We start from the raw sequence: 23,403 nt of genomic DNA on the forward strand, positions 1-23,403 counted from the left end.
CTCTGTAGTCAATACAGGGTCTTAGCCCTGCGTCTTTTTTAGATACAAAAAAACAACCAGCTCCTAGTGGAGATTTGGACGGCCTGATGAAGCCCTTTTCCAAATTCTCCTCAATATACTCCTGCATGGACTTGGTCTCAGGAGCTGAGAGGGAATACAGGCGTCCCTTAGGCAACTTGGAACCAGGTATGAGCTCGATAGCACAGTCTAAGTCACGGTGAGGTGGTAGGGTATCCGCCGCTCTCTTAGAAAACACGTCCCAGAAGTCGTGGTATTGTGGGGGAAGTTGCTCCGGAATAGACTGGACCAACCGCAGCGGTAGTGACAAACAGGACTGTTCACAATAAGAACTCCAGTGGACAATTTCTGTTTTTATCCAATCCACTAAGGGGTTATGCCGGGAAAGCCATGGGTGACCCAGGATCAAGGGCACCGATGAGCAATCAATAAGGAAGAAGGTTATTGATTTTGAATGGAGGGCTCCGATATTCAACTGTAGTGGCGGGGTCTCTTAGGAAATCTTGCCACCAGGTAACGGAGCTTCATCTAAACCACAAACCGTAACAGCAGACTTGAGTCTTACCATTGGAATTTCAGCAGCGCGGGCGAACCCGATGTCAAGGAAGTTGCCCGCAGCTCCACTGTCAATGAGGGCTGCCAGGTCCATGGAACAGGTATTGAACGTGAGCTGCGCAGGGATCAATACGGCATTTTTCGTGGAGACAATTTGCAGACCTAGGTGAACTTTCCCCTTGTTCCCTAGGCATGCTCGTTTCCCGGCTTATTTGGGCAGGAACGGGAGAAATGGCCTCTTGTGCCACAATATAAACATAGGCCTTGTGATCGTCTCCTGTCTCTTTCCTCAGGGGAAAGGCGATATGCTCCTAATTGCATCGGTTCCTCACCATCCGTGGAAACAGGAACAAAGGCGGTTGGAGGTGATGATGTCTCCTTTTCAGTTCTCCGCTCTTTATACCTCCTGTCAATTTTAATGGAGAGGTGCATCAGATCCTCCAGAGAGCTAGGAGATGGGTATTGCACCAGCGAATCTTTGATCTGCTCTGATAGGCCGAGACGAAACTGACTACGCAAGGCGGGATCGTTCCATCCACTATCAGGTGACCATCTACGGAATTCAGCGCAGTATTCTTCTGCCGACCCCCGGCCTTGTTTCAAGGCCCGTAGATGAGCTTCCGCGGAGGCAATTCGATCCGGGTCATCATACAGTAGACCCAATGCCTCAAAGAAAGAGTCTATGGCAGGACTGGTCTGTGGCAAAGAAAAGGCCCAGGACTGGGGGTCACCTTGTAGGAGGGAAATGATGATCTTTGATGCTCTGAACCGGAGGAACGGGGTCTCAACCGGAAATAGAGCTTGCAACTTTCCCTGAAATTCCGGAACAGAGATCTATTTCCAGAGAAGCGATCCGGCAAATTCATCTTAGGTGCACAGGAGGAACTTGGAGTGGGTTGAGAAGTTTTTGCGGCTTCTTCTTGAACAGACAGACGCTCAGCCAATCCCTGGATCATCTGATACAAGGACTCAACATGGGCTGCTAAGGCCTGAGCTGGAGACGGTGTGGATCCGCTTCCATCCATCGCAACCTCGTCTTAGTGTGTAGGCCGGTTATAATGTTAGGAACCCCTCCAGCCGGCACAACACAACCCGGAATCTACTCTGCCAATCAGGTGTTCACTGGAGCACCTGATGGTGGGGACAGACTGGGCCGCAGACTGACAGAGGGTCGTGAAGTGTGTACCGGCTGGGGAGAACCCAGGCAAGCGGAGTGAGGTCCACGCAGAGGTCAAGGGCCGGCAGCAGACAACAGTATCGGTAAACAAGCTGAGGTCAGGGGTCACAGGCAGATAGCAGAAACGGTAAACAGGCCGAAGATCAGGGTCACAGGAAACACAAGCAAAGTCCAATTCAAAGCCAGGGGTCATACACGGGAAATCAGTAGCAGTATCAGGATACAGGAACAGGAACAAGCAGGTCAGCAGACTGAAGCACAGAAGCTATAACCGGCAATGAGGTAGCAGACCTCATTGAATTAAGTAGTAGGCCCAGCCAATCAGAGCCTGGCTCTGATAATCCTCAGCCCCCTAGACCTAGATTAATTAGCCCACAGGTGTTGATATATGTTGAGCACATGCGCCCGGCTTCTCACCGCCGGGACGCAGTGCTGAAGCGTCCATCCGTTGCCCTGGCAACGGCCGGGTCATGGGCGGAAGTGACGTCCCAGTCGCCATAGCGACGGTCAGGACGCAGGTAGGAGAGTCGCGGCGGCTGGGCACCGCCGCGGCTCGTAACAGAATGATGATATTTGTTTTAGTCCGATTGTGGAAGTTTAGTGTCATGTGCTTTAATATTACTTCATGTAATTGACTTTACATAAGCTACACTATTTTATTTACTTTTAAGATCGGGGATCCTCTTTTTATACAACCCTACACAAAGTGTTATAAATGCACCTCCTGCAGTGCAAACGCTATTATGTGCCCAGGGGAGGGCTGGCAGACTTTAGCCCGGGGGGCAAGCACACAGCACTGGCCCATAAGTAGCTGCCCATCATTAAAGGGTGGTTTTTGGTACAATATATATTTATCTATATAAAAAGAGGCTATTTGTGTTGCTTAATCCATATATATATATATATATATATATATATATATTTATGCCCAGGCCCAGAGCTGGATTAAGGCTCTGGGGGGCCTGGGCACTTTAGACAGGGTAACCCCCTATGATATAGCATGGTTATCATTTTAGAGAAAAAATACTCAGGCAATACTGTGTGTACTACTGTTAGGTGCACACAGTTCTGCCTTTACGAGCAGTACACAGTGAAGTGGGACATACCTCCCATCTGTCCTAAGCGAAACAGTCACCAAAATTCGGGACTGTCCCACCAGATTCAGGACAGTTGGCAGACTGTCCTGCTCTCTCCTACCTGTTCCTGTCACTGTCACCACTTGTGGCTGCTGGTTACTTTAGCTCTGGATCCTTGGAGGCCCTATTTGGTAAGAAAAAGAAAAAAATGGGTACATGACATTTAGAAAACTTCAACAAACCCTGGAATTAAATCAATATATCACCCATGTTTTATAATTAGGCCCCCTTCTGCCCACTTGCTTTAGTCACACATGCCCCCTCTGCCCCCAGCATCTTTAGCCACACATGTCCCCCTCTTTCTCAGCACCTTTAGCTACACATGTACCCCTATACCCTGCAGCTTCAGCCACACATGTCCCCCTCTGCCCCAGCACCTTTAGCTACACATGCCCCCCTCTCTCCCAGCACCTTTAGCTACACATGTCCCCCTCTGTCCCAGCACCTTTAGCTACACATGTACCACTATTCCCTGCAGCTTCAGCCACACATGCCCCCCTCTGTCCCAACACCTTTAGCTACACATGTCCCCCTCTGTCCCAGCACCTTTAGCTACACATGTCCCCCTCTGTCCCAGCACCTTTAGCTACACATGTACCCCTATACCCTGCAGCATCAGCCACACATGCCCCCTCTGCCCCCAGCATCTTTAGCCACACATGTACCCCTCTGTCTCGGCACCTTTAGCTACACATGTACCCCTATACCCTGCAGCTTCAGCCACACATGCCCCCCTCTGTCCCAGCACCTTTAGCTACACATGTACCCCTCTGTCCCAGCACCTTTAGCTACACATGTACCCCTGTACCTTGCAGCTTCAGCCACACATGCCCCCCTCTGTCCCAGCACCTTTAGCTACACATGTCCCCCTCTGTCCCAGCACCTTCAGCCACACATGTCCCCCTCTGTCCCAGCACCTTTAGCTAAACATGTACCCCTATACCCTGCAGCTTCAGCCACACATGTCCCCCTCTGTCCCAGCACCTTTAGCTACACATGTCCCCCTCTGTCCCAGCACCTTTAGCTACACATGTACCCCTATACCCTGCAGCATCAGCCACACATGCCCCCTCTGCCCCAGCATCTTTAGCCACACATGTACCCCTCTGTCTCAGCACCTTTAGCTACACATGTACCCCTATACCCTGCAGCTTCAGCCACACATGCCCCCCTCTGTCCCAGCACCTTTAGCTACACATGTACCCCTGTACCTTGCAGCTTCAGCCACACATGTCCCCCTCTGTCCCAGCACCTTTAGCTACACATGTCCCCCTCTGTCCCAGCACCTTCAGCCACACATGTCCCCCTCTGTCCCAGCACCTTTGGCTACACATGTACCCCTATACCCTGCAGCTTCAGCCACACATGTACCCCTATACCCTGCAGCTTCAGCCACACATGTACCCCTATACCCTGCAGCCAGCTTCAGCCACACATGCCCCCCTCTGCCCCAGCACCTTTAGCTACACATGTATCCCTATACCCTGCAGCTTCAATCGCCCCCCCCTTCTTACACACACTAACTCCCCCTTCCTCTTACCTTTTTGTACACGAGTGGCTCCAAAGAGAGAACTGCTGCAGCTCCTGCACACTGACCATAGAGTTCCAGCAGCCCCGCCTACACTTCCTACCATGTGACCACTGCGGTCACATGACCTGATGATCTAAGCTGACTGCTACTGAGATGCGATGGAGACAGCCTTTGCGGTCTGTGCAGGGGCTGTCACATCGCGTAGTACTCATTGCGGGGGCATCATCCATTCACAGAATATTGTACTACAAGCTGTAGTACAATATTCTGTGAATGAATGATCCGGCTGCAGTGAGTACTACGCGATGTGACAGCCCCTGCACAGACTGCAAAGGCTGTCTCCATCGCATTACCACTGGACCACCAGGCGGCCCACAATACTGTTCTTCTGTCCGGCCCGGGTGCCACCTACCCCCCTGCCCCCCGGGCCAGCCCGCCCCTGTAAGTGTCCATTTTATGAAGAAAAAATGTTATATTGTGGGATGTGATTATTTAAATTACATTCATGGGTTGCAGAAAGCAGTACTATATATATATATATATATATATATATATATATATACATATATATAATATAAATGTCTAGTGGCGTGTGTTAGTCTGTCTGTGTGTGTGTGTGTGTGTGTGTGTGTAAAAAATAAAACCAAGCTGCAGCGCCACCTGCTGGGCGGAGTTATACACTAACCTACTAAATTCTTAGTGTGTGGAAAAAAAAATTCAGAAAGGGCTGAAATTTGGTATACTAAGATGTTTATAATTTGTTAATTTAATTTGTTAATTGTTAAAAGTGTTTATAAAGATTTTTTAAAAAAATATATATATTTCTTGAAGGAGAAGTGACAGTTGGGAGTGGTTGGTGTGGGTGACAGTGGGGAGTGGTTGGTGGTTGCCGGGGGTGACAGAGTGAGAGGAGTGTGATACTCAGGACCGCTGAGAGAGATCCCTGTGTCTGGATAGACATCTGGATAGATGTGGCGATGAAAATGAAGGATGAGGTGATGGAGAAGAATGATGAGGTGGTGACATGTGGACAAAACCACGTTAAAAAAGGGCGCTTACGTCGGGAAGTAACGCTCTTCCCATGAGGAGGCCTGGGCTATTGCCCAAATGCATGACAAGAACCTTTTTAACACCTTAAGTAGCTTGATTTGACTAGAATGCATGAGTATCATGCACGGGTTAATTTGTATATATATATGTATATATATATATATATATATATATCTTTTATTCTCCTAATGAAGTCTATTAATTAAAACAGACGAAACGCATTGATTACTTTGTATTGCGGTTTACTGTGGATCGTTTAGTGTTACCTGTACCTGATCCGTGAATGCTGCTACAGATATGCTGATTATCTGCTACTTAACATGTAAGTGGCTTATGTGTTTTTAATAAATTGTACTATTGAGATATTACATCCTTGGTCTCCAATCTGTTCTATTCCTGTGGAATATAAACATATGTTTGGAACATTGGAAAAAGTGTGACCTGTACCCTGGAAATTTCATCTGACAAGCCTTAAAGACCTATCTTTTGGTACGCATATTCACACACACGAGTGATTGGTGAAATATAGGATTTATCTATTGCACTGAGACTATTTGTCCTTTCTCTCTGGTGATAAGGATTAAGTCTGGATCTCTCTTGGTCCTGTACTAACATATATATTATTATACTACACTATTGTGCGCCTTGTTCTCCTCCATTCTCTTGTTCCAGATTATTACATATCACACCGTTTGGTTTTTGGAGGACTGGCTGCTGCCTGCACGCAGGAAGTGTTTATAAAGACTTGCTTTTGGACTATATACTCCAAGTGTAATACTGATAAATTGTTGAAGCGCCTATTTTTAGGTATCCATTTTTATATATATATATATATATATATATATATATATATATATATATATATGGGTCTCTCAACCATAGGTTCCTGTTGGACATGTGTTTGCTCTGCACGGTACATGACTGCAATATAGAGGAGGCATGTAAGTGACAAGATGGACTATTAATTTGTTGGTTGATCAGTGATTAATTGGTGATAAATGGAGTCCATTCATTTTAGCTCAGAAGGTAAAGGTCCGTGCTTGTTTAATCATTCAATATATAAAGTATTTTGTTTTCTTATTTTTAAACTCACAGGTATACACACAATGGCCACTGGCAAGGAAATTGATATTACACCTTTTGCAAACAGATGCAACCCTAATCCCTGCTTCTCTGGAGTTACCTGCACAGGAAATGGATCTGGTTTCCAGTGTGGCCCCTGTCCACCTGGTTTTTCAGGAAATGGATCTCACTGCATTGATATTAATGAGGTAATTAATATTAATAATATAGCTGGTTTCAAATGATTATAGCAATCATTCAAAATGGATTGTTAGACACATCAATTGATATTAGGTTATTGGTTAATACTTTGGAGTAATTTTGATGGAAAATTAGCATTGCCTTTTACTGACTAGATTCAATATTTTGTCAATACTGTTAGTAATTGTTCCTTTTCACTTAAAAAACCATAGATCTCCACTAAATGGTTTCGGTGAGGGGAGGAACTTAATTAGGGAACATGACATACACAGAAAACACAAGGCAGTGCAATGTTCTACTAGTCAATGAAATCATTTGCTTCATGGGTGTTCAACTGGTGGCCTGCAGTATGATTATAGAAAATAATAATTAAGCTAAATTGGTGAATTTACTGTTAATGTTCATGGCCAGTCCAAGCCTGCTCATATGTTCAGCAAAAGGTGCCTTGCACTGACTATACCAATATTTCTTTCATTCTAAATCCACAGATCAAGGTAAATCTCAAAGATCCCATAAGTCAAATAAGTTGCTAAATTCTTACTGAAATGAAGTGCTTTCTTCTTAATGAGCCCTTAAATTCTTCATGGAAGCTTTTAATATTGACACTTTTTGATCAAAATAACTTGCATGGAATTAGATGATTATCCTTAATGATCCAAATAAATCTACATTATTTACTTATTTAACTCAGCATTCCCATTTACCTAATGCATTACTTGCATGCTCCTTCCCCTTAATGCAGTTCAGGGAACTGTGTGCTGAAACCAGGGGCTCTTCAATCTCTGTAATATAGCACACATGTCTTTTGTGGCTGTAGAGGAAGAGGGGGTAGAATTTAACATGGTTTGAGGCAGTTAGAAAATTTCTCCCGATTTGATAGCATTACCAATTTTACCAACGACTGAAAGTCCCGATCAGCATACTGATTCATGTGTACACACTACAAGAATTACTTTCAGATCTGTGCTCTTCATCTGTTATAACCATCGACTGAAAAGATCGCAAATAATTGTTTAGTATGACAAAAGGGCAGGTATTAGCCCAAGGGCATATAAGCGCATATGGTGAAGAAGAAAGAGTTGAGCCCTGCAAGAGTTAATATTACTAGGTCTGTAATATATAGTTAGTCAGCCAATCATTAAAGGTATTGGAGAATAGCCTGAGCTCTGTAGGTTTTATAAGGAGATGCATAGGCTGACTTCTCTCCCTTGCTATTGGAAATTTCTGGGCTTCTGTTAAAGGATCCTGGGGGGAAAAGTGCATTACTGATTCTGTTTTGTTTATTTCTTTTGCCTAAGCATTTCATTTTACACTATTTATTCTCCTTATTTTCCGTTTCTTTCTTCACCTCCTTTTCTTTGTCTGTTCATTTCTTTCTTTCTTTTTCCTTCTCTGTCTTTTCTATTTTCTGGATTCCAACTGGAGGGGAGGCAGACAAACCCTATATCAGTGAATTTCAGAGGTTGGACAGCCCATTGGTTTCGGCCTGTGCTTTGGAGAACAGCCCTGGCCTGGGGTGCAGATGACTGTCCTACTGTTTGAGTTTCATGATTATGGGCATATACAAGAAGTCCAAGATGACTAAATGAAGGAGGTCTGAGGCTTTTGGATTTGTACGGAAGGCGTAGTTAAGGAGGCTTACCAAAGTTCTGTTAAGTTTGCTGGCGGCATATTGTTGTTTAGAGACCAGGCCCAAAAATCATTTGGATATCATGGAGTATATGTATTTGGTTCGGGCCCATCCTGACCAGAGTATTCATGTTGCAGTTTCTATACTGTCTCTGTCTCATTTGGTGACTTGGAGGAAGGTTTTCAGTGTGTGTAACATAGTTTCTGGTTTCTTTGTTGCTGGGTCACACCTGTTGCTCCCCAAGTGTCTGGTTGTAGGAGTCCGATGGTCAGCTTGGCAACTTCATCAAAGAGGAACGAGGTTGACAACGGGATCGCTAGATGTTATTGTCAACTGGTTGGATGAATGGTTGGTTCATCTCATTTTTGAGAGACTGAGAGGTGCATGAATAGCATAAAGTATGTGTACATGATCCAGTGTCTCTGCTCATGAAATTGACCTACACTATAGCTTGGTCTATGGCTTTCACTCCCTGACCCTGACCAGAGTATTTAAGATGTGGTTTCTATAGTGTCTCAGCCTCTTTTGGTGATTTGGTGTGAAGTTTCTTTCATGAGGAGCATAGTTTTCTCTATTGCCAGGTAAGAGTCAAAGGTTCCGGTTGGCAACTGCATTAAAGTGTGTGGTGGTGGTGTAGGCGTGGTGCCTACAATAGTTATTTCACCTGGTTGAATTGGTCAGTTGGTGTTTTAAGCCTGCTATGTAGAGAGCAAGCTTGAAGAGTACATGTATATCATTGAAGCATATGTTAAATGATTTGGTAATGTATCTGACATCCAAGGGGACAATGTGAAGAATGTTTGTTGTCATGTTGGGATGGGTGTCATTTTATTATGGTGCAAAGATGTGGAAGTATGACTGGAGATTATGCAATCTTTGTATGTGCTTTCCAATGATTGGTCTTTGCTGAGTGGGACAGAGGTGAGATAACACACATTTGGAGGCCAATGTTTTGCCTTGACAGTTGTAACATAGTTTTGGATAGCAGGTTCAGGCATGCTTGTGGTGGATGCAGAGGTGAACACCCTCGGTGGGACAGCTACAGATGAACAGGATGGCCTACGGTTGAGGGCATGTGTGTTCAGTGGATCCCCTTTGCTGAGCTGTTTCACCTGTGGTGTTGGGAGTTGTTGCCAAGTGGTCAGGATAATACCCCAAAATGTGGAGACAGCGTTATGTTATGCCTTTGGTTTTTTATATACTGAAGTATTATTTTCCATGTCTTTTGGTGCTCGTCTATTCTCATGGTTAATTATTTTAATGATAGATTCCTTTTCTTAACGGCTAGAGAATATTCTGTATATTTTAGCCATGCATTAACCTCCCTAATCTCCCGCTGCCTCCCTGGACTATTTCCGAAAATACTACCTTGGATGTCCTTGCCTTGTTGGTTCCTCTGCTAATTGGGACATGTAATGGTCTTCTAGCGTGCTCAGAAACCTATTTCCCCTAGCTGTACCGCAATCAATGTCTGGATAAAATCCCCCATAATTAAAATTTGACCTAGTTGTGTAGCCTTTTCAATTTGCTGTAGAAGTTGGGCTTCCTCAATCGTACTAATATCTGGCGGTTTATAGCATAGCAGTATCAGCAACTTCTCTGAACTTTTTCCTCCGCTGGATATTTCCACCCACAATGCCTCTATATTATCACCATTATTCTCGTATATAACTTCCTGAATACTTGGTTTTAATTCTGGCTTAATATAAAGACATACTCCTCCTCCCCTTTTATTTACCCTATCCCTCCTGAAGAGAGAATAGCCTTCCAAGTTGACTGCCCAGTCATGTGTATCATCCCACCAGGTCTCCGTAATACCTATAATATCATACTGCTCATTCATTGCTACTAGTTCTAACTCCCCCATTTTACCTGTCAGACTTCTTGCATTTGCAAGCATACACTTAAGTCTATTGTCTCCCTTAGGTATTTCTTTTTGCTTTAAAAAGGGCCTCTCCTTATCGGCTAGCCATCCCTTTCCCCCCTCTCCACCCCCTTGACTCTTGTTAAATTCCTCCTTACTACTCTCAGGGCCTGAGTCATTAAGTAAAGTAAAGTAAGAAAAAGGAGTAAATGTTCTCCGGGACAAACCATCTTACAATGGAAGGAGTGCAAATTAATTTATTATTTTGCACATAAGATAAAAACGGGCTGTTTTTTCATCTAGCCCACAAATACTTGATGGCTTTTTATTTTTACACTGATATTTGAAGTTGAACTAGGACATGCCCTGCCCTATAAATCTGTGCCTACATTTTAAATTTATCTCCCCCTCCAATGCAACATGGTTTTGCCCAGATTCAAAGTTACTCCTTTTTTATGCTTTGCTCTCCTTAATGACTCAGGCCCTCAATGTCTATCCCATAAATACTTGCTTACCCCTCCCCTCCGGAGCCTAGTTTAGAATCTCCTCCAACCTTCTAACCATCCTCTCCCCTAGCACTGCAGCCCCTTCCTCATTCAGGTGCAATCCATCACGACAATAAAGATGGCAACTGACCGAGAAATCAGCCCAGTGCTCTAAGAATCCAAAACCCTCCTTCCTACACCAATCTTTTAGCCACGCATTCACCTCCCTAATCTCCCGCTGCCTCCTTGGACTAGCGCATGGAACAGTTAGTATTTCCGAAAATACTACCTTGGATGTCCATGCCTTAAGTTTGCGACCTATGTCCCTGAAATCATTCTTTAGGACACCCCTTCTTCCTCTAATGCGGTCATTGGTGCCAGGGCCGGATTTACCGCTAGGCAACCTAGGCACCTGCCTAGGGCCTAGGTGCTCTCGGGGGCCCAGCTGGGGGGGACAGGAGCAATTTTAAAAAAACATTTTTAAAAAATGGCGGCACCCCCCCAGGGGGTGCTGCGAGTCGGGGGAGGAGAGGTCGGGTGCCGCGAGTCAGGTGAGGGGCCACACGGGGCTAGTGTGGTGGCTGGTCTCCTGCTCTGTGTCACATGGGACGTGCACTACATGACAGGTGCCGTCCCATGTGTGAAGGGGATGAAGACTCCACAGCTCCTAGATGGAAAAAGGTAAGTTGGGGGAGGGGTAGGGTAGTATATTAATAGTGTGTGTATTATGTGTGTGTGGGGCCACTGTGTGTGTGTGAGGGGCCATTTTCTGTGTGTATTATGTATGTGTGAGGGGCCACTGTGTGTGTGTGAAGGGTGGGGGGCATAAACCGATATCTTGCCTAGGGCCCCATGAGGTGTAAATCCAGCTCTGATTGGTGCCAATATGCACCAAAACCGTTGGGTCATTCCCAGCCCCGTCCTAACAATCTGTCCAACCGATCCGCAATATGCCGAGCCCAAGCACCCGGGAGACAACACACTGTTCGGCATGCACGGTCCTGGTAACAGCTTGCCCTATCTACCTTCCTAATAATTGAATCCCCTACCACCACAATATGCCTGGGTCCCTGAGTAACTTTGGTCCCCTCTATGCTGGAGAGACCATTCCCCTGGTTGCTAGAGGAAGCAGCCTCATCCAACTCTACCAATTCTGAACTGCCTTCCACAGTACCTTCATCCAATCTGGCAAATCTGCTGGGATTGCTTATCTCAGAACTGGCCTGCCTCTTCCTCCCTCTGTTACCCCTAGTAACTGTTACCCAGCTGCCTACCTGTGCATCCTCCTCTGTCTCTGCTCCACCCTGCTCAGCTAGCGCATCAACGGTGAGCTGTAAACTCTGCTCTAGGTTGGCAATCTCTCAATGTTGCAATGGTCTGCTTTAGATCAGTTACCTGGGCTTCCAAAGAGACCAATTGCTCACATTTCTCACAGAGGTATAAACCTTGGAACACTTGCTCCAAGTGTGCATACATATGACAAGATATGCATTAAGTGAGATCATCAAGCCTGCTACCACTCATCTTATTATGGCTAACCTAACTTCTTATAGCCTACAGTGAACTTGAGTACTAACCTTTGTTAGCCACTTACCAGAATAAACCCCTTCCTGGATTCAACTCCTTACTGGATCTAACTCCACACTTTTAAACAAACAGCAGTGAAATCACAAGCTCAATGAAATCGCTTACTACCTCCTGTTAAATAGAGCTTGCTCTACCCAGCTGTATCACTTATGCAATTAAACCACACCTACTAGCTCTAACAGAGAGAAGAAAAAAAAGAGAAAAAAATAAAAAAGGGACACTTAATAACACACATAAAAACGAATCCCCTTCAATAAACACACAGAATAATTCCCCAAACTATATTACTCTCTCAACACAGCACAGCAATCCTTACTGGATCTAGCTCCACACTTTAAACAAACAGCACTTGAAATCAAACAGCAGTGAAATCACAAGCTCCAAAATGAGCTAATGATATATATGGGGAGATCGGCTGGACTGCCAGCTCTAGTGAGGGCCATTTGTGTTGCTGCCTTAATGGAAATTGCTGGAGTTCTGGTTATGTTATATAGTTTGTATAAAAGTCTGTGACACAGTAGTGTTAAGGGTGGCAAGTGATGGTCCTGCACACACTCTTTAGGCCACTGATGAATTCCGCTACCCAGAGTGCCCAAGAAACATAAGACTCCTGCACGCCATCCAGACCATCATCCTCCATAATCCACAGAGTCAGCGAACAAGAAGTAAGATGCCAATCCTTTGATCCACCACTTCACATTTCGGCATGACATTCTGCGTTCCACCGGTGCAAGGCAACTTCCGGTTTGCTATCTACTGATCTCCTTAGAGTCTATAAACTGCTTTTATAAAAGCAAAAAATCTATAAATATATAACACAAAGCTATTTCAACAAATTCAGAGCCATAAACACACAGGGCTTTATTTGCAAAAGAGTTGTATGCATTAGTTCCAGCAACATCCCACAATCCTGGAGATGATCACAACATCAGACTATCCTTGACAACCACAATAAATCTACCCTTGACAAGAACATTTGGTACATTCTTACAATAACTGGTACAACCCTACAAGGGCAACGAATACAAAATTCAACTACCAAATGCCACTGGCATCACTATTCCATGCACCAATGAGGTAAGTATGTGTTTAAGGTAAGTCGCATCCCCTTTTCCTCTCTTCTCTACCTACAGACCCTATCGCGAACATTACCTTTCACCCTTAACTCCACTATGCCATGGAACACTCCTACTAATGATATAGGAATCTGAACATCTGCATACAGATGTACATATATACATTTTTGAGGACATGTGCAGTACAAATTTGCATATGTTATGCTAAGCAAATGGGCATACACCCAGCACAGCATGAGCTTCATACTGTACATTTCATTATAGGCAAAGTACGTGTATGTAATGAAGGGATATGGCTATGCTCACAAATGAACAAAAGTATAAGTGTAGTCAATTACTTTAACTATAAATGTCCAAAAGAAATGTCTTGTCTTTCCAGTGCACTGTGAATCCTTGCTTCCCACGTGTCCGTTGTATAAACACCTCTCCGGGCTTCCACTGTGATCCATGTCCTATTGGTTACATAGGGAAAAGAGTTGAAGGAATTGGTTTGGAGTTTGCAAGAGCAAATAAGCAGGTAATGATATATTAAGAAAATGTGTTTTGTATTCATTTCTGTTTGGTTATAAACCAATGTATGTAAGAATAAACAGTCTGCAGGTATTTAACAAAGTGCAAAATATCTTCTGCGCTGTGCAATAGCATCTTGTCCTGCTGTGCAACTAGATTTCCATTTGTTGAGTACAGTTTATGTACTTTTTTTTGCCTAGATGTCTGGATGTAAACAGTATTTATACTACTGAAGTATAAAATCTGTTTTCCTTAAAACTTATCTGCTCCTTGGTTTATTTTTGAAGATGTTCACAATCAGCATTCCAGAAGAATTCCTATGCTATTTAGCCACCCAGTACTCTTAGGGCTCTTGTCCTCTAATGGCTGTACCCTGAGACTAGTTACTACAGAATGTAGGGTACTGTCACTAGTGTAGCACTAGCCATAGTTCAGTTAATAATTATGCAAAGAAATATAAATCCTTTCACGCCTTTACATTACTTAATTTTCTCCATTTCAGGAACATGCTATCCTTCCTGTCCATCATTGTGATGTTTATAAATAAATGCTAATGAGTCCCAGGGCAGACTTAGCGGTGACTTATTGATGTGAGATGTGGATCAGCATTTTTTTTTCAATATGTCTATAGTCTTAGTGCTGAACTAATAAGGTGCCCATGGTGCACAGTGACCTCAAGATGGTCTTGAATATTCTAAAATTCTAAAATTGTGAGAATACTTAAAAGGTACTATGAGGATATTTCTTTTCAGATGTGTCAGGATATTGATGAATGTGGAAGTGGAAATAAACTGTGTCCTGCCAACAGTGTCTGCACCAACACCAAGGTAAACCTAATAATATTTTAATGTCACTTACATACGCCAATGTGAATTTACTAAATGTAAACCACAGGTATGTTGTATATCTCACAACCTTCTCGCATGGATATAACAGAGAACAAATGTACTTAATCTTTTTCAGCTCAGTTTCCATATTAAGGTGTCAAGTTTGTGACCAATGGTCCAGTTTTGAAATCATAATTTATTTTCTTTGAATTACTTTAATTAATGAATATTAAAGAGGTAGGTAGAATTGGTAATGGGAAGATAGTGATAGACAGGGGCAGTGTACAGAGAAAGAGAGATGAATAAATTGAAGAAAATGGGAAATATAGGATGAGGACAAAAGAGAATTGCACCCAAACACCCAGTTATACTCGCTGCATTTAAATTTCATGCCCCCTAGAAGGGCACGGCAAGAACATGTAAATAATTCCTTTTTCTGTGTTTGTGCAGGGTTCATACAAATGTAGTCCTTGTAAACCTGGGTCAGGGGGAGCTCAACAATCTGCCTGTAAAACAGAAAAAAGATGTCCAAATGGAGAGATTAGCAAATGTCATGAAAATGCAGATTGCATCATGGAACGGGATGGAACTGTAGCCTGTGTGGTAAGAATAACTTCTTTTACCTCTATATATCTAATATATAAATGCCTAGTGGCGTGTGTGGGGAAAAAAAAACAAGCTGCAGCGCCACCTGCTGGGCAGAGTTATACACTGACCTATATATTTCTTGAAGGAGAAGTGACAGTTGGGAGTGGTTGGTGGTTGCCGGGGGTGACAGTGGGGAGTTTTTAACACCTTAAGTAGCTTGAAGAAGGATGTGGCGATGAAGATGAAGGATGAGGTGATGGAGAAAAATGATGAGGTGGTGACATGTGGACAAAACCACGTTAAAAAAGGGCGCTTGCGTCGGGAAGTAACGCTCTTCCCCTGAGGAGGCCTGGGCTAGACCCAAATACATGACAAGAACCTTTTTAACACCTTAAGTAGCTTGATTTGACTAGAATGCATGAGTATCATGCACGGGTTAACTTATATATATATATATATATATATATATACATCAGTCAAGTATTTAATTCTCTCATAAATATAAATATATCTACAGTATAATCATGCTCAAATTTATATTGCTCCTACTAAAAACCATACTACTCCCAATGTATAGCATACTGCTCCCAATATATACCATGCAGCTCCAATATAATCATTCTTAGAGGCAAATTCAGTATCCTGTGTTGCTCTGGAATTGAATCTGCCCCTTAGGGTCGTATATAGTCATTCTTAGATTTTACGCAAAAGCAATGTAGCGAAATGCATGTCGGTGTTCGCCTCGCTATTTGACAGCTCCTGATTTTGATTGTATAAACAAAAACAGACATACTCGGCAATATGAGTTAAGCCGAGATAACTTCCCACAACAAATGAATCAATGACCCTGTGTGAGAATGAGATAACCTAAACAAAAATATAACTATACACAGGGCTTCCCCATAATGATATTATATAATAATAATACTATTCTCTTCATATTAATTACTCACGATATTGAGAGTAACATAAAGTGAAAAAAAAACTTTATAGGACGGAAACTTAAATGTATACCATACAGCCAATTACTACTAGGATCTATTTGTACAAAGGAAATACAAACTAACTCCTTAAAGTGATTTGAGATGTATTGACACTATATGAAATTGGGTGTAACTTGAAACTAATGATGTGTAATGTATAAAAATAGGAGAATGTATTAAAGAAATAGTATAGATCATATAATCACCAAAGCTAGGTTTAGCAGTTTATAACTGCCAATTTTAACTGCACTTTATTGTACAATAACGTTAATTCACCAATCTTGTTTTTAAATATTTCACTGTCAAAGATGACTAAGAAATAAATCAAAAAGATCTCTCTTTTTTTAATGTATACTAAGAAAAGTTGGAATTTTATTATAGGTCAGAGAGTGTCCCAAAAAGACACATTTTCCTTCTGTTCTTTCTGTTTCTAGATAATATCTTTTGCGCCTGCTACAGGGCAGGTGCAAGTACATGCTGCTGATGATGATTTTTAATAAACCAGGCACTTTTATTTTTGTTAATGAACATACAATAACTCTCCATCAGCCCCTCAGTGTTCTTGCTGAAATTTTAAAATCTGTAAAATATTCAATTGTAAAACTTAGAACAGCACTCCTAAATGCCTAGCAACTCTGTGTTGCCACTGAAAAGTAAAATGAATATGCCGTTTTGAAATGTGAATGTAAGATAATGTAATATGCAATGCTTCTGTTTCTATGCAATTGACTTGACAGTTTTTTACTCGTAAAGGACAAACGGTAATGTGAATAGAATTTAATTGTTAGCAAATAGACTTAATTTAATATATTTGCTCATAACAAAGATACCTTTAATATTTTGGCTAAAGAATATTGCCAAGTTCAGGGCTTCTATACAAATAGAACAAATATTATAAAACACACCCTTGGAACATCAGGTTCACAGGTTCAATGCAGAGAAGCTATCAGATAATGTTAATACAGGCTAATTGAACTGTATGCAACACCAGAATCTTATTTAAAACAGGAGACTATAGTCTTAAATCCCTTGCTATCTAAGGATTTCTCCCCAGCTTGGTACCTCATGCCTTCTTAAAATGGATCAGAGGGATGAGCTTCCATGAACTCTCTCCAGTAGCCCTCACTCTTTACTAAGTTTGGAAAATACAATGGGGTGTCTACATTGGAGCTACTATGATCAGTCACAGCTAGGTCATTGGTGAATGCTACTACAATCCTCTGGTACTGGCATCCTACTAGACACATGAGCATCACTGGACAACCTCATAAGATCAGACTGTCTAGAAAAAATATGCTTTGCATTACTAAGGGATGTTATCTCTCCAGAGGCAAAGAGCTGATTGGGTATTTCTTATCTAGTGGCTTGAGTCTTTTCCTCTGGTCTGGGTAATGCTGAGGTAACTCCTGAAGACTGTAGTCTGAAAGCTTGGCTCCGAGTGATGAGGTTAACAAACTCTGTCCAAACCCATTGGTTAACATTACTTACTATAACAACATCTGTTGGGAAGCCATCTGTTATAGGATCATGTGTGCTCTAGCATAATAATGATACCATGCCTTTGATCTTATCAATAACTTATTTAATTAATTATTGGGATACAATGCAATTTGCAACTTTTTCGCTATTTTAGTCACGTTGAAAAACCCACACCCATGACTTCTCAGTTGTACATTAGAGACAATATTTTACACAACCTTTTTAAACATTCACCTTATACCATGCCAACCATAAACAAGGAATCCCAGTAAATCTATAAGAGTGACTTATGCGATTCCTTTGTTTGACCAGGCTTTATACCGCCTTTATTACACATCTATTGACCTCCACATCAGATAGCCCACCATTATGTGTTAATCGTTAGATAAATACCAATCTATCATTTATTTCACTATACTATATTACCTATATGAACATATCATCCATTTGTCCTTTCCCTCAGTTATCTACACATACAAACAGACACAAAGTACAAATCTTTTACTTTACAAAGATAACTTTGAGATCAAATATACAGTACATAAAATGCTTACATACAATACAGATAATATTTTGCAGTTTCAGTAGACATGATGTTAATATAGATTTCACTAGATTACTTCAGAAGTGAGTTTATAATATTGTATTCTTTTGTGTTAACTTTATATTTCAGCAATCCTCATTTGTATATTTAATTTCAGGGATTCCTCTGTGTGTGTGTGTGTATATATGTATGTATGTATGTATGTATTGTGACAGTGTGAGGTGAATAGGTACCATCTCCCAGGGTAGATGGCAGTATACAGCAGCAATAAAGTCATACAAGTCTATTATTTGCGATGTAACTTACCTTAGACAGTTTTATTAGCACATTCAAATGAACAAAACTTAAATAAAAAAAACCTTGCCTGTCCGGCACTCACTACACATTACATGTAGACTCTCTCTCAAGTGTGAATGACCTTATTTTCGACACACAAATCAAACACATGTGCTGTCCTGAGGCGCCAGTTTCAATCGCCGGTCTCGATTCGCCAGTTCCAGCCGAGTTGCCATTCCATGCGGTTCAGCCCGAGTTGCTACTCTCTGCGGTTCAGCCCGAGTTACCACTTGGAGCTGTCTGCTCTGAGGATGCTCACAGTGCTATCTGCTCTGAGGCTTCTCAAGTGCTGTCTGCTCTGAGGTTCTCACAGTACTGTCTGCTCTGATGCTTCTCACAGTACTGTCTACTCTGAGGCTTCTCACAGTGCTATCTGCTCTGAGGCTTCTCGCAGTGCTGTCTGCTCTAAGAATTTCTCGCAGTGCTATCTGCATTGAGGCTTCTCACAGTGCTGTTCCTCCACAAGTTGTCTGTCCAGTTCGGGCCTCCTCCTTTCAAGTCGTCCGTCCCAGTCAGGGACTCCTCTCCTGCCTTCCCAGTTGGGGACTCTTGTTCTCAGTCCAAATCCCTCACCAACATTCCTGTTCCTCCATCATCTGAAGTTGTAAAGACTGCTGACTCCTCTTTTGTTTTTGAATCCCCACCACCTACCTTCGATGGGGACAATTTAGTGCACTTATAAAATTCTACTTATCTTATTTTCCCTCCGTACCCAATCTTTAGGACAACCAATATAAGCAAGTACATTTCTTGTTATCCAGTTTTAAAGGGAGGGCATTAGAATAGGCAAATCCCTTTATTGAAACCAGAGATCATATTCTCTCAAACTTACAACTTTTTACAGACAGTGTGGTTCAAGAATTTGCTCCAGCACTTGCCAATCCTACCTCCAGCTCTTCTCCTAAGCCATCTTCTTTGTCTCCAGTTACCCAAGCCTTGGCGTTGCCTTCATGTTCCATTCAAGTTGAACAACCCTGTGTCCTCAAAAAGACTCATAGAAAGAGAGTTAAAAAGAAGAGGATTGGGGCCTCAGGGTCTCTGCATATTTGGGTGAGTTTTCTATACCTTTTCCGTCCTTTAAAGAGGACCTCTCTGCTACATGCTAAATTTTTGGATTATGATTCTGACTTTTTCGACAGATCCTGGTAATTTAAGCGTCTGGAATCGCCCTTAAGGGAGGTCCTGCAGCTCTTGTCTGCCAGGAACGATGTTGGACCTTTTGTATATATATGCATCCTGCCTGTACTACCACTGTTCCACCAAAGGGGCCATTGTGATACTCAGGCTGCTCTCTTACCTGCCAGAACTGCTTTGTTACTCCAGGATGATTAACACCTACATCTGGCCTACAAAAGACTGCTTTTTGCAAGCAGTCTTGGCCAGATCATCTGTTGTCATTACTTGTGTTTCTGTTCCTGTGGTTTCTCCTGATTGATCTCCTGGAATTGACATCTGCTCGTCCCTCCGTTTTTGCACCTCTGCCTGTGACCCCTGACTCGGCTTGTCTGTGACCTGTTTTCAGCTCTCCAGTGTAACAGAGGACTAACCTGTTGCATATCTGTCTCCACTACCTTGTGGTAAAGTCTTGCAGATCTTCGCATCCTGTGTCTGTTACCTTCAGTGCCTTGCTCCACAGGCCATTGCACCTTGTGTGTTATCTCCACTACTTTGTGGTAAAATCCTGAAGACTATCACATTCAGCATCTGTTGTTTACTGAGTTCTTTTGCTATTTCTACCATACTGCATCCTGAAACCTGTGTAACCGGTGTTTAATAAAAAACACTTTGTTAACTGCGCTCTCCCTGTGGTTTCATATTGGGAATCCTGACACTTTCGACATGGTGCTGACTATCTCTGGGGGGCGCATTTTTTTTGCAGACGCCAACTCCCTAGGGTATTCAGCACCGCGCTGACCAGCCTGGGGCTGCCTTGTCATTATGGCGGAGGAACCCCACACTGTGGTTTCCGATGCTATTCTGACAACAGCTGGCTTGCCTAGTATTGGTTGGATTAAAATCAGGGGGATCCAGTGCTTTTTTCCCCTGAACTAGGCTGGCAGCGCAGGGGTTAATATCATTGGAGAAAGACATTTTAAACAACCCATGCTGACTCATATCAGCTTGCACTTGAATCAGTCGGGATGTTTTCAAACCTTGTAACATTGTTACTGCCAGGTTGAGGAAGGATCAGCCAACTCTACACACTGGCACCACTAACTCTGTGCTGGAATATTTTATCGTTAAATCTCCTGCACAAAATAGTTCCAGGGACCCTGCTTCCCCCACATTGCTGAAATCTGTTTTAGAGGGTGAATGGGCAGATCCCAGGGCAGTAGTCTCTGCTGCTGGAATTCTCCAGATGCTGGACATTAACTCTTCCAGAGTTGCAGAAGTGAGAATTACTTGTGTGAGAAAGGGGACAGGGTAAAAAGGCCACATATACATTTACATCCTACACATTTTAGTTAAACATGTCATAGCTGTAAATATAACCCTTTCATTGCCACAGCACCGGATATGTACTCTTCGGGGCTGCTGCACCAGTTATTTGTTAAAAATGCTGCAGGAATATGTAGTTTAGGGGGAATCCAGCCACCATCACATTCTTGGAAACTCACAATTTTGTAATGCTTAATAAAAAACATGTTTCCTCTAGAAAATACTGTATATGTAGTGTAAAAAAAACATGCTTTTGTTACTATTGTTGGCTCGCTCTCTGCTCTGCCCCGCCTCCCTTCTTGATGACCGGGACATCACTTCCGGGCTAAGGCAACGGTCGGACGCCAATCCTTGCAGCGCCGCGTCCCAGCAATGGAGGACAGCCGAGTGCGTGCTCAACTATTTCACTAGCCTGCAGGCTTTTATTTAGGCTGAGGCTGTGGGTGATTTCTGAGCTAGGCTCTGATTGGCTACATTCAGTATTTAAGGCTGTACTGGACTGTTGCTGACCTGCTCTGGATTCCTGAATTGCTGATTACCTGTTGTGACCCCCTGCCTGTTTCCTGGACCTTGCCCGTTAGCCTGTGACCCTGACCTTTGGCGAGTTATATGACCATTCTACCCTAGTGACCCCTGACCTCGGCTTATGTCTGACCATCCATTACCATATCTGCTGCCTCCTGGCTTGCCGCTGCGGTACTGTATACCGAACCTACACTATATTGGTGTGAAGTCCTGGGGGCATCCGAGTACCTGTGAGCGCGTAAAGCTTTACAGGAAAGGCGGCTGCTACTGGTGAAGACTATCAGTTCTGCAGATTTTTTATCTGACCAGGCAGCTTAACAGCTTTTCAGCTATTTTATTATTGTTGTTATTATCGTTGTTGTTGTTACTATTATAATAATAATAATAATTATTATTATTAAGGCAATGCAAGATAATAAACAATGTATATAAAACACAATGCTGGTGCAAATTTACACAGGGTCCAGCAATCACTGGAAAGCCCCACAATAGGGCAATAGATGGCTACCACAGTCTGTGGCTGGGTATTCTAAGAAGAGCTATATAAGAATAGTGTGTAGATGCAGACCAGAAAACATGATTCAGGAGACAAATGTAAACAGAGACAGGAACCAGCAGACTTGTAGGATGCAATTCAGGTATCAGGGGTCCTATATAAGTAGGGCCAGGAGCAAGCAGATTTGTATGATGCAATGAATCAAATGAATGCAGAGCCAGGAACCAATCCCTAACCATCGCACTCCCTTCTTACTCATTTCCTCCAAAAGTGCTCCCGATCTGGGTGCCAGTGGAGGAAATCCTACTTCATTGCTGACTTCATCCACTATAAACTCATCCTTTCTTCCTACTGTTCTGCCCTTTCTCTTGCCAAACAAACCTATTTCACATCCCTCATCTCCTCCCTTACCAATAAACCCCCATGCATCTTTGCTACCATTAATTCTCTACTGTGTCCTCCCCCACCTCCTCCACCCCTCGTCCATCGCTCTTGAATTTTCCACCTACTTAAAAAACATAATTGAATCTATCCTCAATTATATCTGTTCATGTCAGTCTTGCCTCTCCCCACCTATCCTCTCTATTACTCACTCTAACACCCTTGGCTCCTACCGTCCTGTAACTACCTGACATCCTCTCTCTTCTCTCTTCCTCTTCTTCTACAACCTGTCCTCTCAATCCTGTTCCCTCCAGTTCCTCTGCACCCTCTTTTCCACTATCTATTTTCACCTTGCTCACCTCTTTAACCTCTCTCTCTGCACTGGTATCTTCCCCTCAGCCTTCAAGCATGCTCTCATCTCCTTTATTCTTAAGAAACCTTCCCTCAACCCATCCTCCCTCTCCAACTATCACCACTTATCTCTGCTTCCCTTTGCTTCTAAAATTCTCGAATGACTTAGCTTCAATTGTCTGACCCACTTTCTCTCTTCCCATTCTCTTTTTGACCCTATAGTTTGGCTTCCATCCCCTTCATTCAACTGAAATTGCCCTCACTAAAGTAACAAAAAAATTGCTCTCAGCTAAGGTCACTTCTCCCTTCTCATACTAATTGACCCCTCTGCTGCTTTTGACACCATAGATCATTCTCTTCTCCTCACCATCCTTCACTCCCTAGGTCTTCGTGAAACAGCTCTTTCCTGGTTTGCTTCCTACCTTTCTGGCCGCTCTTTTAACATGTCTGCTTATGACTCATCCTTTCTATTGGAGTCCTACAAATCTCTCTGCTCTTCTCTGTCTACACCACCTCTCTCGGTGAACTCATTCAATCATTTAGACTCCAATACCACCTCTATGCTGATGACA

The 23,403-nt window shown here is 42.9% G+C and overlaps 1 protein-coding gene across 1 annotated transcript in view; it reads left to right on the forward strand.

Moving 5' to 3' along the window:
* The window catches only part of LOC142149890 (cartilage oligomeric matrix protein-like), a 176,159-nt gene that overhangs the window by 58,706 nt on the left and 94,050 nt on the right, over positions 1-23,403 (forward strand). Inside the window, exons 4-7 of the mRNA XM_075205191.1 lie at positions 6,563-6,738; positions 13,752-13,889; positions 14,635-14,709; positions 15,160-15,312. Coding sequence (XP_075061292.1) covers positions 6,563-6,738; positions 13,752-13,889; positions 14,635-14,709; positions 15,160-15,312 — 542 coding nt within the window. The remainder of the gene's footprint in view (positions 1-6,562; positions 6,739-13,751; positions 13,890-14,634; positions 14,710-15,159; positions 15,313-23,403) is intronic.

This window comes from Mixophyes fleayi, chromosome 1 (assembly GCF_038048845.1).
Source record: "Mixophyes fleayi isolate aMixFle1 chromosome 1, aMixFle1.hap1, whole genome shotgun sequence".
In the NCBI taxonomy this organism is placed as follows: domain Eukaryota; kingdom Metazoa; phylum Chordata; class Amphibia; order Anura; family Limnodynastidae; genus Mixophyes; species Mixophyes fleayi.